At 47.2% G+C, this 19,418-nt stretch overlaps 1 protein-coding gene across 3 annotated transcripts in view; it reads left to right on the top strand.

Moving 5' to 3' along the window:
• Positions 1-19,418, top strand: part of LOC146775817 (FH1/FH2 domain-containing protein 1-like) — a 2,636,482-nt gene that overhangs the window by 219,044 nt on the left and 2,398,020 nt on the right. For all 3 annotated transcript variants that reach the window (XM_085639988.1, XM_085639986.1, XM_085639987.1), the window contains exon 2: positions 12,094-12,200. In XM_085639988.1, the coding sequence (XP_085496114.1) occupies positions 12,094-12,200 (107 nt within the window). The remainder of the gene's footprint in view (positions 1-12,093; positions 12,201-19,418) is intronic.

Genomic DNA, 19,418 nt, shown 5'->3' with positions numbered 1-19,418 from the left:
GAATGCTCCATTCACTAGATGTCAAAAGAGCCCTCATGTACTATATAGACAGAAATAAAGACTTTAGGAAGACAAAACAACTTTTCGTTGCCTTTTCTCCACAACACAAAGGCAACGCCATCTCCAAAGCAGGTATAGCCAGATGGATCGTTAAATGTATTCAAATTTGCTATCAAAAGGCTAAACGCACATTAACGATTCCCCCACGAGCCCACTCAACACGTAAGTTAGGGGCGTCCATGGCTTTCCTGGGAAACATTCCTTTACAGGATATATATAGAGCAGCCACATGGTCCACTATACATACATTTACCAAACACTATTGTGTAGATGTACACTCAAAACAGCAGGCAGCTGTAGGACAGGCTGTTCTCAAAACTCTTTTTCAGACCGCTGCAGCTGGCACTGGTGGCCGCCGCTAATAGGAGGTACTGCTATGTATTCTATGCACAGATATGAATTCAGCAGCCCACATGCCTCGAACTGAATATGCTACTTACCAGTATGCATCTGTTCTTGGCATGTAGGGCTGCTGACATTCATATCGCCCACCCTCCTCCCCGGCGCCTATAGCAGCTGCAGCTCTCAGAATTACTGTATAGCATGGTCATCACTTTCTGTATCTACTCCATCACTGCCACAATGGCGAAAAACAATCTGAGGATGGAGAGGATGCCCATGCGCACTGTGGTCCAGGGGAGGAGTCACCTATCTCAGGATACTTCGAAGACTCTTCCAGGACAACAACGTGCAAACATCCGGACCCAACACTAGGCGGCGATCTATGCACAGATATGAATGTCAGCAGCCCTACATGCCAAGAACAGATGCATACTGGTAAGTAGCATATTCAATAGTTGCGGCAGAATAAAATATCGAAATTAACCATGTTGTACTTTTAACAAATACTTTCTTTTGATCCACATGGCCAAAAGACATTTCGAAATTGCAACAACAAAGAGTGGATTAATATCAGATTTAAGAATTCTATAGAATTGGCTAACTTCCCTTATTCCCAAGTAAGTTAAAGTTAAAGCACAAATAGGGTACAATGTATTAAAGAACATTTGGCATTCCCAGTATTCAAGAAAGGGCAGGTATTGATACATATTGTTCCCCTCCTGTTCCCGCTGTCTTGTCTGCTCCCTGGTATACTAGCAGAAGTTTGGGAGGGCATGACTTCACCTAGGGTGGTGACTGGCTCAATTCGATGGACAAATCAAAAATGTTTCACATTTACTAATGTGTGCAATTCTCAGCTGCCTGTTCATAGTTTTATTCATATGCACAGTATTATTAATTTACATAATCGCTGCATTGACTAGTGCGACCAGCGAACGTTCACGCACCAAGGCATTTGGTTAATTTCCCTCCTCCCGGACAATACCAAGGGGGATCAAGAGGTAAATCAGTTGATATATGCACTCTTTGGGTGACCTGGGTTCCTATTATAAATAACCAACATTATAGTTTTATTAAATTAAACACAGGAACAGGTGGTGTACAAGGTCATTTATTTTGAGATCGTCTTATTTGTGATAAGGGAGGAAAAGTGCATACCATCGACTGTTCTGATGGCTTTGGGAGCGGCGAATGCTTGGTCCGCTCGCATTGGCAGGTGATTTTTGCATGGGCTTAGCTTTGCATACTACCCGCAGTGGTTTTACTGACTAGGGTAAGGCAGAGGATAGTGTTTCAAGCATGCGCTCAGAGATGGGTCCTTCGATACCATTATTAATCTTAAGCTCGGTCAGTGTACAGGCCAAGGAATGGCGACATGGCCCCCAGGTGCTGGGGATGGTTTGTTGGTTGGCAGATTTTCAGATGTTTGACGCATGCTTGCACATTCTTTTGTTTCCACAGAGTTTAGGGCAGGTTAGCATCCCCACCTTGTCTACGCGGTGTTGATGTGTCTTTTGATCAGTATGATCAAGTAGAGCCATTATCAATTGGTATAGCTGGACATAGGAATATTAAGCTGGAATCCAAGGGATTATAGGGCAAGTGTTCCGTGTACTGAGCCTAGTATATGCAGGCGTGAGTAAGAATGGTAGCCGCCAGTTCAATATTGCATCACTCTAAATTCAAGAGAATAGGCATTTCTTTAAGTGTGGAATATGCCCCATACAGGGCTTAGAGGGAACATTCACCTAGGCTAATCGGGACAGTGCAAACTAGTATGAGCTGGGTTGTACGCTGGGATCAAAAACCCTCTTCAAGCTGCTGGGCATTAGGTTACCAGGGTTGTTGGATGACAGGCAAGGGCATTAAGGGGCCGGATTAAGCAACTGGGTCAGCTGCAGGGTGGACTACGACAGTTGTCACTCTATGAAAGGGTGCGATGGCGCTAATAGTGGGCACAATACATATACCCTTTCAAACCAGATGTGACACTATTGAGAGGTTCACTAGGATTTAGCAATCAAGAAGGTTTGTGCAATCTCTGGTCAACATGGTGAAGTAAGTGCATCCTAGAACCAAGGGTAGGCTCCATGTTGCTTCCGTTAAGCTCTAATGCACCACCCGCCTCGCCTAGCCAGGCTGGTTGGGGACACTGGCAGCCAACATAGGGTGCCGCTGTCCCAACAATTGGGGAAACAAGGTATATGGTGTGCCTAGTTGCTCCCAGCATGGCACATTAAGGTGGGCACAAACCGGGATGTTACCTATTTAATGTGGCGACTGCACACGGTGCTTGCAGTTAAGCTAAAGGGAAGTCCCCTCAGAAGGAGCTGGACAGGCATAATTTTTGTAAGACAAGAGGGATTCATGGCAAGTACATGAGGACACACTTGTTTATTATCGCGTATTCCTGGTTCATCAGATAGAACATCCTGTCAGGTGTTTTTTCAGGGACACACCAGGGCATTAATGGAGCTGCAGGAGGTAGCGGAGTAACATGCTGTGAGGCAGTGTGATCTCAGCAGACCCTCAAAAGGGGGCTGCGGCAATACTTGAAACTGGGAACCTTAGATTCTAACAGCATCATTGGTGATATACACATGACCCCCTGGTCATGTGGCGTTGGTATTTCCCACCCTGCATTTTAAAAAAAACCAAATATATTCCTTTATTTTTCAAAAGTTTACAGCTCAAACAAGAAGCAAATTGCGACATCCTGTCCGTAGTGAGGCACACACATGAAGTACAATTTAGCACAATCCAATGTTATACAAACAGATCGATCGTATTGTGGCGCAACATCACAAGTAAGCATCATTGAACACCCTGATGTACATGATATTGTTGTTCCCAACCATTCCATTGTGGGGTGTGTGAATGCCCTATGTAGGTATAGCCCCTGTTCTACAATCATCATGCCCGTCTGACAGAGTCACTAGCTGGATCAGGCCACAAGTGGTGTGGTCTTGCGGCAGTGTGTCGCCATCAGTCTCAATTTGGTCATGTCCTCTGGTTATGTATGTCGTGTATAGTCCCCAGAAGTTTTTAGGGCGGCTCCTGGGAGGTAGTAGGTCACAGAAATTCTCCGTCTGTGTGCTACAGTAAAGCATATCACGGGGCCACTGTGCCATAGTGGGGGTAGGACCACGCAACCAATGGATAGCTACATTTTGTTTTGCCAACAGTAGACCCATATCAACCAGTCTGCGCTTCCCTCGTTCTACTTTTTTGGAATAGCCCAGCAGGGCCAGGGCTGGGTCCGGGGCGAGTTCTATTTCTATTATTTTCGCTAGCTCCTTAAAAATCAATTCCCAAAATGTGTATATTCTTGGGCAAGTCCAGGCCAGGTGTATAAAATCTGCCGTGGGTTCCGCTCATCTATCGCAGGCCGACGTGGCCCATATCTATGTAATCTCTCCGGTGTGTAGTACACCCTATTGAGGTACTTGAAGTGGATCAGTCTGTGCGAACAAAGCAGTACAAAAGGGGTTGGTGATGGACGGAGCATCAGAACCAATCAAACACTCACACCCAGTCAACAGATCTGGGTTTGATCCATCACCATTCTTTAGCCCACTCTGCCACCCCAGTTCAGATATGGCCATATGCAAATCAGTCTGACCCTGTGCCTCATGGGAACAGTCCAGCCCGAACTGCACCACCCCCTTTTGTACCGCTTTGTTCGCCATAAGTTGGCAGGGTATGCTCAGACGTGAGTCCCTTGCTCACTTTGCCACTGGATTCAAGCAAGCCTGGCTGAAGACGGCTGAAATGCCAGAAACCGGTCCTAGGAAGCTTGTTTCTGGTCCAGGGAAGGCATGGCTTGGCAGTTCGGGCTGGACTGTTCCCATGAGGCACAGGGTCAGACTGATTTGCATATGGCCATGTCTGAACTGGGGTGGCAGAGTGGGCTAAAGAACGGTGATGGATCAAACCCGGATCTGTTGACTGGGTGTGAGTGTTTGATTGGTTCTGATGCTCCGTCCATCACCACCCCCTTTTGTACCGCTTTGTTCGCCATAAGTTGGCAGGGTATGCTCAGACGTGAGTCCCTTGCTCACTTTGCCACTGGATTCAAGCAAGCCTGGCTGAAGACGGCTGAAATGCCAGAAACCGGTCCTAGGAAGCTTGTTTCTGGTCCAGGGAAGGCATGGCTTGGCAGTTCGGGCTGGACTGTTCCCATGAGGCACAGGGTCAGACTGATTTGCATATGGCCATGTCTGAACTGGGGTGGCAGAGTGGGCTAAAGAACGGTGATGGATCAAACCCGGATCTGTTGACTGGGTGTGAGTGTTTGATTGGTTCTGATGCTCCGTCCATCACCACCCCCCTTTTGTACCGCTTTGTTCGCCATAAGTTGGCAGGGTATGCTCAGACGTGAGTCCCTTGCTCACTTTGCCACTGGATTCAAGCAAGCCTGGCTGAAGACGGCTGAAATGCCAGAAACCGGTCCTAGGAAGCTTGTTTCTGGTCCAGGGAAGGCATGGCTTGGCAGTTCGCTCTGGACTGTTCCCATGAGGCACAGGGTCAGACTGATTTGCATATGGCCATGTCTGAACTGGGGTGGCAGAGTGGGCTAAAGAACGGTGATGGATCAAACCCGGATCTGTTGACTGGGTGTGAGTGTTTGATTGGTTCTGATGCTCCGTCCATCACCACCCCCTTTTGTACCGCTTTGTTCGCCATAAGTTGGCAGGGTATGCTCAGACGTGAGTCCCTTGCTCACTTTGCCACTGGATTCAAGCAAGCCTGGCTGAAGACGGCTGAAATGCCAGAAACCGGTCCTAGGAAGCTTGTTTCTGGTCCAGGGAAGGCATGGCTTGGCAGTTCGGGCTGGACTGTTCCCATGAGGCACAGGGTCAGACTGATTTGCATATGGCCATGTCTGAACTGGGGTGGCAGAGTGGGCTAAAGAACGGTGATGGATCAAACTCGGATCTGTTGACTGGGTGTGAGTGTTTGATTGGTTCTGATGCTCCGTCCATCACCACCCCCTTTTGTACCGCTTTGTTCGCCATAAGTTGGCAGGGTATGCTCAGACGTGAGTCCCTTGCTCACTTTGCCACTGGATTCAAGCAAGCCTGGCTGAAGACGGCTGAAATGCCAGAAACCGGTCCTAGGAAGCTTGTTTCTGGTCCAGGGAAGGCATGGCTTGGCAGTTCGGGCTGGACTGTTCCCATGAGGCACAGGGTCAGACTGATTTGCATATGGCCATGTCTGAACTGGGGTGGCAGAGTGGGCTAAAGAACGGTGATGGATCAAACCCGGATCTGTTGACTGGGTGTGAGTGTTTGATTGGTTCTGATGCTCCGTCCATCACCACCCCCTTTTGTACCGCTTTGTTCGCCATAAGTTGGCAGGGTATGCTCAGACGTGAGTCCCTTGCTCACTTTGCCACTGGATTCAAGCAAGCCTGGCTGAAGACGGCTGAAATGCCAGAAACCGGTCCTAGGAAGCTTGTTTCTGGTCCAGGGAAGGCATGGCTTGGCAGTTCGGGCTGGACTGTTCCCATGAGGCACAGGGTCAGACTGATTTGCATATGGCCATGTCTGAACTGGGGTGGCAGAGTGGGCTAAAGAACGGTGATGGATCAAACCCGGATCTGTTGACTGGGTGTGAGTGTTTGATTGGTTCTGATGCTCCGTCCATCACCACCCCCTTTTGTACCGCTTTGTTCGCCATAAGTTGGCAGGGTATGCTCAGACGTGAGTCCCTTGCTCACTTTGCCACTGGATTCAAGCAAGCCTGGCTGAAGACGGCTGAAATGCCAGAAACCGGTCCTAGGAAGCTTGTTTCTGGTCCAGGGAAGGCATGGCTTGGCAGTTCGGGCTGGACTGTTCCCATGAGGCACAGGGTCAGACTGATTTGCATATGGCCATGTCTGAACTGGGGTGGCAGAGTGGGCTAAAGAACGGTGATGGATCAAACCCGGATCTGTTGACTGGGTGTGAGTGTTTGATTGGTTCTGATGCTCCGTCCATCACCACCCCCTTTTGTACCGCTTTGTTCGCCATAAGTTGGCAGGGTATGCTCAGACGTGAGTCCCTTGCTCACTTTGCCACTGGATTCAAGCAAGCCTGGCTGAAGACGGCTGAAATGCCAGAAACCGGTCCTAGGAAGCTTGTTTCTGGTCCAGGGAAGGCATGGCTTGGCAGTTCGGGCTGGACTGTTCCCATGAGGCACAGGGTCAGACTGATTTGCATATGGCCATGTCTGAACTGGGGTGGCAGAGTGGGCTAAAGAACGGTGATGGATCAAACCCGGATCTGTTGACTGGGTGTGAGTGTTTGATTGGTTCTGATGCTCCGTCCATCACCACCCCCTTTTGTACTGCCCTAGTATCTTGTCTGGTATGCTGTAGAGCCCCAAATACCGTACATAAATTGTAAGTGAGGTTTCTATCCGGGATAAACCCAGCCTGTTCGTGGGCCACTAGTACCTGCGCGAGGGGAGCTATCCGATTAGCAAGTATTTTTGCAAAAAGTTTTGTATCTACATTTAGCAAGGAGAGCGGACGATAGGACCCGCACTCCTCCGGCAGCTTCCCGGGTTTAGGTATGGCTACTATCACTGCCTCTCTGTGTGGGTGGCATTTCGCCAGTTTGGCACATGTCATCAAAGAGCGCAGAGAGATGCGGCATAAGAATAGCCATAAATGCTCTGTAAAAAGATACAGTGAGACCATCTGTCCCAGGTGCGCTACCTGCCCGCATTCCAGTCATGGCTAGGACTATCTCGTCCCTTACCACTGGTCTCAGCAGGAATTCCCGATGGGTATTCGTAAGGAAAGGCAATTTAATTTAGGAGAGATACTCCTGGATTTCCTCGTCCGACCCCAAAGAGCGCGTAGAATACAATTCTGCGTAATAACTTCTAAAGCGCTCCACTATATCTATCTCCTCTATAAGCACCTCACCTTCCGACGATTTGAGCTCCGTTACTAAGACTTTACTGCGACTCCTCTGGAGCAGCTGTGCCAGAACCGCTCCCGGTCTTTCCCCATACACATGTGCCGTGGCATATTTTCCCAAAAGTTTAAGTTCAGTGTCTGCTGTATCCTGATATTCCTCCAATAGAGACTTAATTTCAGAAGCCACGGCGTCATCTGCACTCAGCAGCTGACGCCGCTCTAGCTCTCCCAGTTTCTTCTCTAGATCAGCCAGGCATCTGTGAATGTCCCGGAGGACTCCAGAGTGCTTAGCCATGGCAATACCCCGAATAAAAGCCTTAAAGGTTTCCCATATCACTTGGAAGCTGTCCACAGACCCCACATTAGTCACGGAGAACGGCTCAATGGCTTCTGCAAGTTCAACAGGGGGGAGTGGTCAGAAAATGTGCTGGGTAATACCCTGCATTCCCGAACCTGTTCATAAAGAGGAGTAGATGCCATCCAATAGTCTATCCTGGTATGAAGATTATAATAAGCAGAGTAATGCGTGAACCCCCCTTTGAGCGGGAATCTCGAGTGCCATACATCACGCAGGTCTAAACGGGGCATTGCGCCTTCCAGTGACTTAGCGGCCACTGTGGGGCGTCTGTCCTGGCCCCCCAACCTGTCCACTTCCGGGTTTCTGGCCAGACTGAGATCCCCACCCCAGAGGAACCAGCTGTTCATGTATTTAGCAGCTGCGTTCGCCAAAGCTTCATAGAAATCAGGGCAGTCATAGTTCGGGCCATAAATGTTCACAAGAATCAAGTCCATTCCTCTCCCCTGACATCCCGTTGTGGTATATCTACCGTCTGTCAGTGTCCAGTGGGGTCAAAATATACGAAGAGTTAGGGTTGGTCCACGTGATCACCCCGTTACATGTGTGGTGAAACCTGAGGCGTGTATATTGTCCCGTAGCCCCCTGCTGCCCCCAATTTCTTAGTGATACACCTAGGGGGCAACAACCTCATTGCCATGGGGAGCAGGTCACTTGTAGAAGCCATGAAAGCTGACTAAGGGGAGATCAGCAACTACATGTGTCAATGTGAGCTCTGGTGGTCTGAGATGATCCCCCACAGAGGTGGCACAGAGCTAAGTCAGAGGAGGCCGTTGAACATCCCTGTAAGAGTGAACTGTTCATGGCGTAAGTTCGCAAAGCAGAGGGGTCTGGGTTTCATCAGACACGAGCTGATTCAGGCTAATGTTACAGACTACTTTGATAAATATGGGGTCTATTGTCACCATTGCCATCCAGGCGTATGCCTAGGTTAGGTTGACAAACATGGGGTGCATTTGTCACAGGTGGGCATGGACACTTTCCACTGGACATGCACGAGGCCCTAGAAAGCAGGTTGCAGGTCAGAAATGAGCTGTTTTGGTGGGGGGACTCTGGCGGCGACTGGGTTGCCTCCAGAGCTGTGGCAGAGTTACAGGGCGATCTGGAAGCAGACGGGTAGAGTAAGGGTACCTCTGCAGCAGACGGATACAGTAAGGGTAATTAAAATCAACTCCTGTCTCTCGAAGCCAACAAAAGTCACACTTGGGGTCCCGCAAGGCTTGATCCTCTCCCCGGCCCTCTTCAATCTTTTCATGGAGCCCCTCACAATCATCTTGAAAAAAGCTGGAATAAATTACCACCTTTACGCTGATGACACCCAAATCTATTTCAAAATCAAGTTTCCCAGCGACATCCAACACCTCAATGCCACTCTAACCGAGATCCAAACTTTGTTCAACGCTAACCACTTAAAGCTCAACCCAGATAAAACAGAACTAATCCTATTCTCTCCAAAAAGCAACCATCGTCCAATCCAAAAGTGGCTCAAGAATCTGGTCGCCCTAAACTGCCCCATCGTCCTATCAGACTCAGTTAAGTCTCTAGGCATCACCCATGACAAGGACTTATCTTTGGAGGCCCACATCAAAAACTCTGCAAAAAGTGCTCTTTTCTCTCTAAAACACCTAAAGAAATTGAAACCTTTTCTTCCCCGTGATGACCTCAAGACAGTAGTCCAATCCCTAGTTCTCTCTAAAATCGACTACGGGAACGCCTTCCTAACAGGGACTCTAAAAGCTCACCTTGCCCCTCTAAGGGCAGTGTTGAACATGGCCGCTCGACTCGTATCTGGAGTAATAAGATTTGATCATATCACTCCTGCTCTCAACTCCCTCAACTGGCTCCCCATGGAAGGGAGGTGTATTTACAAACTGGCCTGCATCACACACAAAACCCTTCACTCTCCGGCCCCTAACTACCTGAACAACAAACTGGTAAGAGCAGGTCAATCCAGAAAGATGAGAAGCTCCAACTCACTCCTTATTCCTCCGAAACTGAAAAAGAAAACCACACAATACCGATCGTTCTCTGGCAACGCTCCAAGGATGTGGAACGCTCTCCCTAGAGTCCTCAGATGCAACCCCTCCTTCTCCTGTTTCAAAAGAGACCTGAAAATCCATCTCCTTAACAAATACTTTCCTGACCAACGTCAACTAACCTAGACTTCAATATCCGAGTTTACTCCTCTCTCTTGACATTCAAGGATAGTTGGTGACCGGACTGTGTTAACCACCTTATCTTCCATGCTGTATTTTTTTTTATCCCTGGTTTTGCTTCCTTACTGCCTGCCTACTATGTAATGCAATTTCCGTCTCTGATACCTACGGGTCAAGCTAGCACTATATAAAACTTTTAAAATAAAATAAAAAAGGGTACCTCTGCGCGGCACAGTAGGGGTGCCAAAGCCAAAGACCAGGAGCCTCAGGGCAGGTGCCTGGAAAACGGCGAATGCACCTCATTAGTCCTTCAGGCAGTTGGGGGCCTGACCAACCGGGGGTTTTCCCTGCTACGCTCCGCCCCGAAAAGGGCGTGAGTAATAACAGACCAACGTGTCACGCGATCCGGAGGAGGATCACCAAAAAGGTGTTGCACTGACTGGGTGTCCCACAGTGCTGGCTCATCAGGCGGGCGAGGGCAGCATCGGTTGGTATAGCTGCCTGCCCTTGGATCACCCGTAAGATAACCCACCATATTGCATACTTTTGTATGGAATAAACCTGCAGCAATATTTTCCCATAACAAAAGTTGTCTTGTGTATTTATTTATTCATGCATGCTCAGACTGTGGGGGGGGGATTGCCGATAATGGCACTATGCGGCTGTCCGCATCCCCCGTAGGGGGCCATTTCAAAAGGGCGGCCCTTTAGTGCTATTTGGGCACCAGCTCACCCCTCTCTAGTGGTTGGGCTCCTGTAGGAGTATGCTCGCCAGGGTGCCATATGGGAGTCACATCCGGTGCGCCAAGGTGGGTTGGTATATATGCCTCCCCGCCCCTCCTGGCGTCTTCTGTTGCACCAGCCACGCCGTCTCCCACCCCACCTCTAACCCGGCGGACAGGCTGGTGGACAAGGTACTCCGAATGTTTTAATGTTTTCTTTTTGTGTTGTAGGCGGAGTTACAGGGCGATCTGGAAGCAGACTGGTACAATAAGGGTACCTCTGCGGCAGAAGGGTACAGTAAGGGTACCTCTGCGCGGCACAGTAGGGGTGCCAGAGCCAAAGACCAGGAACCTCAGGGCAGGTTCCTGGAATACCCTTACGGTGCCCCGTTAGTCCTTCGGGCGGTTGGGGGCCTGACCAACCGGGGGTTTGCCCTGCTACGCTCCGCCCCGAAAAGGGCGTGAGTAATAACAGACCAACGTGTCGCGTGATCCGGAGGAGGATCGTCAAAAAGGTGTAGCACTGACTGGGTGTCCCACAGTGCTGGCTCATCAGGTGGGCGGGATCAGCATAGGTTAGTACAGCTGCCTGCCCTTGGATCGCCCGTAAGATAACCCACCATATTGCATACTTTTTTATGGAATAAACCTGCAGCAATATTTTCCCATAACAAAAGTTGTCTTGTGTATTTATTTATTCATGCATGCTCAGACTGTGGGGGGGGGGAAGTTGCCGATAATGGCACTACAATGTTCGAGCCTCGGCGTCTGCTCAGCATACTGTGATTCTGGGCAAATCACTTGATTTACTCGTGCCTACCAAAAATGAATGTGTCTTTGTGTAACGTAACTGGTGCTCATGTAAAGCGCTCCAATACCTTCGGGTCTAGTTTGCGCTGTATAAATCTGCACACAAAAAATCAACTTTACCCCATTTCTATGCAACAACTAAAGTTGAGCTATAGGTTTGTTTTTAAGCGCCTAGAATTCAGCTTTATAGGCTTTGTTTGAAGTAAAACTTTGAAGCAAATTACTACTTCAAGGGCTTGGTCGTGCAGATGCACTATTGCAAAAGTTTTTCCGCACTCCAGGCAGAACAGCATTTTGGCTGATGAAACATTTCACGTGTATCAAAAAAACTGTTTTTGGCTACTTTGACAATAATTTGGTGACGCCTTAAGACTGCTTTGTCCTTACGTCATCTTATAGAAGCACTGGTCCTATCAAGCGGCCAAGGGAATAGCAGTATTGTTCTATTAAACATTAAGAGGCTAGTCTGCATCTGGTAAAAGTATATCCTTTACGACACTACAGCAGCGTGATCACCAATAGAACGGCTGCTTTGAGGTCAGAGAGTGGTGACATTTAAGTGATTTTCGAATGGTTAGCTAGTTTAAGCAGGCAAATATTTTTTCTGAGGCTTAAAACGTATTATCTGCCCCCAAAGTCTGCTTCAAAGCCCTTAACTTCAATGGGAGACACTGCAGTTGGTCACTATACTGCAGTACTAAGGCATGTATTTTAACTCTGTACTCTTTGCTGATTTCAGCTGGAAGACTGCACCGTGCAGCTGGCAAGCAACAGCAGCTACCTGGACATAGACCTCTCCCTCGATGAGCAGCGAGAAGAGCTCGAAACCTTCTTCAATGATCTCAGGTATCTACGGTTTAAAATGAAAGCCATGTTTTTAACAATTACCTTTAATTATTACTTGAGAAAAGGCTTCAGTCTTATGCAAAATTCACTTGCAGGCCAGCCTAGGGCTGGTGGAAAAAACAGAAATGAATGAGTAAAGTTTTGACTGCAACTGGTTACCTTAATTTAACTTTGTCAAATGCATCTCTGCCGCTGACACGTGGTTGGATCTGTGATGCACTTGAATAACTTGACGATGAATTGAGGCCCAGATGTTTGTACTGTGGGTGAGTGTTTGAAATTGTTCAGCATTCCGTCCATCAATTATTCTTTTTGCACTTGAATATATTGAGGCACTGATACATATGGCTGACCAGGCTAACTGCTGGTAATTTTGACTCACTTGGCTGGCAGCAGGGGATTTATTAGACTGGTGACCTACTTGACTGCCTAGAACTATAATACACAAATAGCTAAGTTGCTGCCGTTCATGAGTGAGCTGCTGACAGTGTGTCTGATTAGACTAGTGATGTTGTAGTAGGTAATTGGGCCAGTGATGACCATGTTTGTGAAGTATGTGGCTGATAAGAAATAAGCCAAGATGCATATGATTTGCTGGGCTAGTTATGCTTCTGACTGTGTCATTAATACTGTTAAATCTTGGCTTAAGGAAGAGGGGATGCCCTGATCCAAGCCGGAAGGGTGGAGAGGTGCTTCCTCTTTCTGGAAGAAGTACCAGGCTGGTGGCACTCAGCATGCACAACTGAATGGCTATTTACATTCCTGAATAATGGGATCACTGACAGCAAAATACTGAACTAAATGTTGATCAAAACCATTATTCCGTATTTATGTCAAGTAAAGATTTTGTACAAGGAAAAGTAGTGTTATTTGGCATGGAAAGAGCACGGTCATGTTGTGGGAGGGGCAGTCATGAGATGCTGACAGAGGTTTTGTGGAGTGGACAATTGGTATGGTGCTCCATAAGGGGCATATATTAGTGGGACAATGTGTAGTACTTTACCTAGTGTACAGCTGAGAAAAAGGGGTTTTAAAACGGGTACAGTGGCATGGAAGTCTGTGATGGGCGAACTTGGTGGAGTGTGCTGAGGAAACACAGGGCTTTTAGATTTAGCATCTCTTGGAGGGAGTGCTGCGGGGCACTGGGGCGGGGGGGTGGGGGGGGGGGGTTAGTAAACTGACTCACAACCGACCGGAGTAATGTAAATAAATAAAATAAATTTCATTGCATGTGCTGCATCGCCATGTGGCGTTTCTGCGCTCGCGCAATGAAATTAGTTTCATTTATTTATATTACTCCGGTCGGCCGTGAGCTGGAGTTTACTACCCCCCACCCTGCCCCACCGCCCTGCAGCACTCCCTCTACGAGCCGCTACTGGCTATGGCTACTCCTCCAAGAACCCTGAGATTGTGCTATGACTGAAGTTGAGCAAGGAAAATGTCGCACAATTGGGACAGTGGGATGGGCAGACGGTTAACCCTTGTTTTGTATACTTGTATACATTCCATCGAAATTGCATGCAACCACTCCTGAAATAGACTTGCAGCTTCTTCAGCTCCCATTTGGCATCTTAATTCTGGATGGTGACATGAACACAGTGGCCTCAGAAGAACAGGACAGGGCAACAGCTGGCGGGGGTGGGGGGGGGTGGGGGGAAAGCGAACAGCTTAGGGGGTGAGGGATCAACGGACACCACAACTGGCCTTCCTGGGAGCACTGGGTTTTATCAAATTTTGGACGGCACACAATACCCAGGATAAAAGCTATGCTTATTACTCTAGACGGTGAACCCATGGCAGCTCTTCGCGCATCAACTGTGTCGCAATGCTGTGAGAGACTTCAGTGGGGCTGGACACCTAGCCATGGGGATTTCTGACCCCTTGCTCATTTTAGTGGCACTTAAGGCTAGAATATAGTCGAATGGAGGGGGGTGAGAGGGACTGGATGATTTACCTCTGGTACCTTAAGAACAAAGATTCTGACAGGTCTTTGCCTCAGCACTGGCCATTATTTTACTGAAAATGAAGGAACAGGTTGACTTGGCTCTCACGTTATTGGCGTTCCATAAGGCAGAAGTGAGAGGATAGGCGCTGTCTCTGGTGACCGCTGTAAAAAAAAGTAACAGACAAAAATGAAAGAGCTATAGAGGAAGAATTTGTGAGATACTACAGTACAATGTACTTGCCTACAATCACCAGATCCACTACGAAGAGCCAAGATTTTCTTAAAGATTTACAGTTACCCCGGCTTCCACCGGAGGACTGTCCGGAGCTAGGAGAAAGATAGAACCTGGTGAAATCGCAGCAGCAATAAGGGGCATGCAGTCAGGAAAGGTCATGGGGCCCTAATGTAGTTCCTGTACAACTCTATAAACATATGGCCACCTAACTCTCTAATCCATGCTTCACATCTACTAGGAGGCATGGCAAACGGGACAGTTCTCACCAGACAAAACATTGACCATCATAGTGGTTCATACCAAATGAGGGTAAGCCACCTCACAAGTGTGCCTCAGACAGGCCCATCTCCTTAGTAAATGTAGAGGTTCAAATATTAGTCAAAATATTAGCAACTAGGCTTAAAGTTGTAACCACCTTGGTCCAGCCTGATCAGGCGGGATTCATGCCCAACAGAGGAATGATATATAGAAAAGTGGTTCTGTCGGGAAAGTGACAATTTCTTTGTTCAAATGTAATTAATATATCCAAAACATTCAATTTTTAGTGAAAAACATTTACCAAATTAATGGAAGACAAAGGTTCAACATCACATTTAAAGAACCAATTAAGGATATGCGGAACACACCACAAGGACAAAATACTTTTTGGTCAAGAATGACAAGTATTATGCACATAAATTAATGCAAAAAGCTGTCAATAAAATAATACAATGCAAGGTTATAAAGTTATTGAAGTCCAGGAAAAGTGACTCGTGGTGATAAGTGAAAAAAGTGCCCTACATATATTATACAAATAGATAACACGTAAGGACAAGAATAGTTATGATGTACTGTCCATTTTTCAATGCATGAATACACAACCCATGGGAGACTCTGTGTTGGGGTCAGGGAAGCGGAATGGACTAGTGTGACTGCAACGTCAAAGTTTCGACCCTAGGCGGTAGCGCAGCTTAATATGCGTTAAAGGTGGGTCTTCATCAGGACAGGGGAGTAGGAAAACATTTGTTGACAGCCTGTCGAATAATGAAAAATAAGGATTCAGGAGTGTCCCGCTCGTCTAGTGAGTTGAGCAAGATATGCACTTTTGATTAAGCGCTTACCGCAATGAATGAATGCCGTGGATCCTATGAGGTAAGTAGTGTAGGATCCGAATAGATTCTGATTTTGAAGAGCTGGAAGACCCACACCAGGAGGTTGTGGTCTAAAAGAAAAATCAGAGTACCATGTATAACTAACGGTACCCACACGTACCTTTCAAACAGATCAAGGTAAAATAGGTACCATTGTGACTAAGGAGACCGGTAAGGTGGCACGCATTCAAAAAACCAAAGTAGCGACTAAGCCAGGAATTACTCGTACATGAGCAAGTGACATGGAATTACGTGGAAAAACTGCGCATGAAACTGATGCCAGGGGGTGGATCATTCACCAAATGCGGCTCTCATTTAATCCAATTACTGATGCCTATACTACGCTTCACGAGGAATTGCCTAAATATATCGACAATGCATTAGCGAGGGAGTGAAAGCCTGTCCCCGGTTAAAGCAGAACTAGCGCGCACAATTAGATATGGGAGATTGGGAACAATTCTGTACATCAGAGATTCAAAGTAACGCAGAACCGGAGCGTGGGTCTATTTAGGATGCTATAAACTAATTTGGTAATTAGCGTGAGTAGACTGTGCACTGAAGTTAATTACCTGAAACAAGCGATATCAACTCGTGCGGGCTGCACCAGCCGGTTGGAGGAGAGTGAAATTTTTTTTTGTTTTGTTATTTCAAAGTATTTTATTAATTTTATAAACAAGCACATTAGCATTTCCGTTATGAGGTACCAGCCAAACGAGGTTGGTGTTGCAGTAGTTACAGGTACTTGGTATATGTGTTTAGCTGAACCCCTTTACATTGACTTGCTGGGAAATTAAGGATAGAAAGAGAGGATAGAAAAGAAAGGGTGGAGATAGGATACAAGAAGTGTTCTATAGCAATGAGCCTAGTCTGGGTTGTAGCTTTATGTGAAAACCGACACCCCCAAGTGGCCTCACGGAGGTTCATAGGAGTCCAGATATGTGTCGAGCCACTTCCACATCCCCCTAGTAGCTGGTCTCCAGGGTGAGTTTTGCAGGGCAGTGCGATCTGCGCCTCTGAGGTATGTCACCCAGTTGACCCAGCCTTTGTATGATGTCTTAGCGGTATCCTTCCAATTGGACAGGACCATTTTCACTGCCGCGGTCAGCAGGTGGTCTAGCAGATCCCTGTCATGCTGTGAGGCAAGTCATGTGGTCATAAATGCGGTGGTGAGGGAAGAGAATTCTGGATTTAGTGTACATCCCAGTGCCTTTTTTATTAAATCAAAGATTTTGCCCCAGAACGTTTTGAGTTTTGGGCAGTAGAAGATAAGATGTGCTAGATCCCCCTTTACGTTGCCGCAGTTCCAGCATAGGTCGTTTTCTCTGAGGCCTAGTGAGGCTAACCGAACAGGGGTCCAGTAAGTCTTGTGGAGTAGCCAAAATTTTGTTTGGGATAGTACTGGGGAGATTTTATTACGTGAGGGGGAGGCCCAAAGCAAAGCTAGCTCTTGCTCATTTAGTTTGATATTGCCTTATTTTACCCAGTAGTTAGTTTACTTATCATTAAGTTTGGTGGAGTTTGGGCGTAGAAGTTTTTAGAGGTGCGATACTTGATGACCTATTTTATTGATTTTCGCCATATACTGCATAATTGACGGGTTGGATGGTGATAGTTTGGCTTTTGTTAGGGCTGTTTTGATTTTTAGGAAATTGTAGAACTCAGCGTCCGGTAGCTTGTCTATCTTTTAGTGTGGTAAACATGATGGGATGGCCCTCCTCCTCTAGTTGGGCTGGGTAGGAGATGCCTTTCTCCATCCATGTGTCAAAGGACAGGCATTTGTATTTGATCTTGCTGTTGGCCCAAAGAGACTCCCATTTCGAGTTCTTTACGCTGTTCTCCATTTTCTTGCCTATTTTGAGTAGGGCCATTTTTGTGTTTTTGAAGATTTGGCCGGAGGCGTGTGTTTGTTAGCTGTTAGCCGTACCAGTGGGTTGAGGTTGTTTAGTATGGCTCGCTCGACTAGTAGCCATACCGGCGTGTACCCTTGAGGGGGTGACATCCAGCAGGCCCCTTGTTTGCTTGGAAAGCGGTTTGGAAGGTTCTATAGTCTGCTAGGTTTAGCCCTCCCAGTTTTGTATCCAGCCTTAGTTTTTTTTATACTTATAAGTGCCTTTTTTCCCCGCCATAGGAATTTACTAATCAGGTTATCCACTTTGCGGTGGAAGTTATCCTTAAGTAGAAGTGGTAACATGCTCAGCAGGTAATTGATCATTGGGGTGATCATCATCTTGATCGTTTCTATTCTGCCCCACCAGGTTGTAAATTTGGGGGACCAGGACTCCAAGAGTTTCTTTGTTTTCTCTATCAATAGTTTCTCATTTTGGTGTAGTGTGGTCATGAGGTCCTTACCAAAGTAGATCCCTAGATATTTGATGAATCCTGTTTGCCAGGCCAGTCCCGACCCCCCCCCCAGGTTGTCCCTAGTGGTGTGGATGTGAGGGGTTTGCATTCTGATTTGTCCCTGTTGAGTTTATATCCTGAATGTCCTGAGTATGTCTCTATGGTTTCTATCAGGGCCTCAATAAGAATGTCGTCCGCATAGGCGGCTAGCTTTATTTTCACGTCATTAATATTGATCCCCTTTATTTCCGTGTTAGTCTTGATGTCACTAATAGGGGGCTCCAAGGCTAGAAGGAAGAGTGAGGGGGACAGAGGGCAGCCCTGTCTAGAGCCGGGTTGTAATGTGAGTGGTTCGGAGAGTGATCCAGTGATCCATTAATGACAATGCGTGCTCTTGGATCACCGTACAGTGCCGTATGTACCCTTCCCCTAGGTTGAATGAATGCATGCATTGTTCCAGGAAGGCCCATCAAACTCTGTTGAAGGCCTTCTCGGCATCTAGGATGATAGCCACAGCTGGCTCTGCCAGTTTAGCGATGTGATCTAGGATGTGGCAGAGGTATTGTCATTAGACATACGGGTCTTTAGGAAGCCTACTTGTGAGTTGCTTATTAGACTGGGTAGGATGGGGTTTAGTCTTGTTGCTAGGATTTTTGCATATATTTTGCAGTCCACATTAAGGATATGGACCTGTAATTCTTGGGTAGCAGTTCATCCTTGCCTTCCTTTGGAATTACAATTATGTTGGCCTCGGACATGGATTGTGATACCAGCCCATTCTCCGCACAATGGTTGAACACCCTTTTCATGGTGGGTTTCAGGTGATCAAGAAAGACTTGTAAAAAAGTGGCTGTGTACCTGTCTGGGCCCGGGGCTTTGTTGTCCTTCATAGACTTGACCGCCATTTCAATCTCAGCCGTACTAATTTCTTGCCCTAATCTCTGTGCTTCTACATGCGTTATCTTGGGGAGGCCGAGTCTGTTAAGGTATTTTGTGCACGCCTCCAGGTCTAGGGATTGGTCATTTTAATATTTTTTAAGCAATGATTTTGATAACGCTGCCCTCAAGCGATCGTTGACAGAGGAATGAGGCATAACCTGCGTTCACTTTTTGCGGTGTTGGGATGCTCAAGCAGTATCCGGGAACGGGAACTAGTGATGTCCCACGATGCCAAGTTCGACACTAGAATGGAATTACACGTGTACAGTCTTGGATAGGCTGGATTTAGGCCGTCAGTTCCAGAACAGGGTAAGACTTCTGTATAGCCAACTACTGGCCAGGGTCGGGGTTAATCGAGCGCGATATAGTATCTGTGAGCTAAAGAACCAAACAAGGCAAGGCTGCCTCCTATCGCCCTTGATAATTGCACTGGATTTTGAACCTGTGGCAGCATGGATTAAGAAAGTCCCATTGGTCAGAAGGCTGCGCTGGGCTGCTCGTAGGAAGAACGGATGTATTTGTACGCAGACCATGTACTGATATATGTAAAGGATCCAGAGTGAACTATATCTAAGTGAATGCAGATGCTGCGCAACTTTGGCACCTACGCAGTCTTTATTATTTATTGG

Source organism: Triturus cristatus, chromosome 12 (genome assembly GCF_964204655.1).
Source record: "Triturus cristatus chromosome 12, aTriCri1.1, whole genome shotgun sequence".
NCBI lineage: Eukaryota > Metazoa > Chordata > Amphibia > Caudata > Salamandridae > Triturus > Triturus cristatus.
This window is presented reverse-complemented; position numbering and strand designations above follow the sequence as displayed.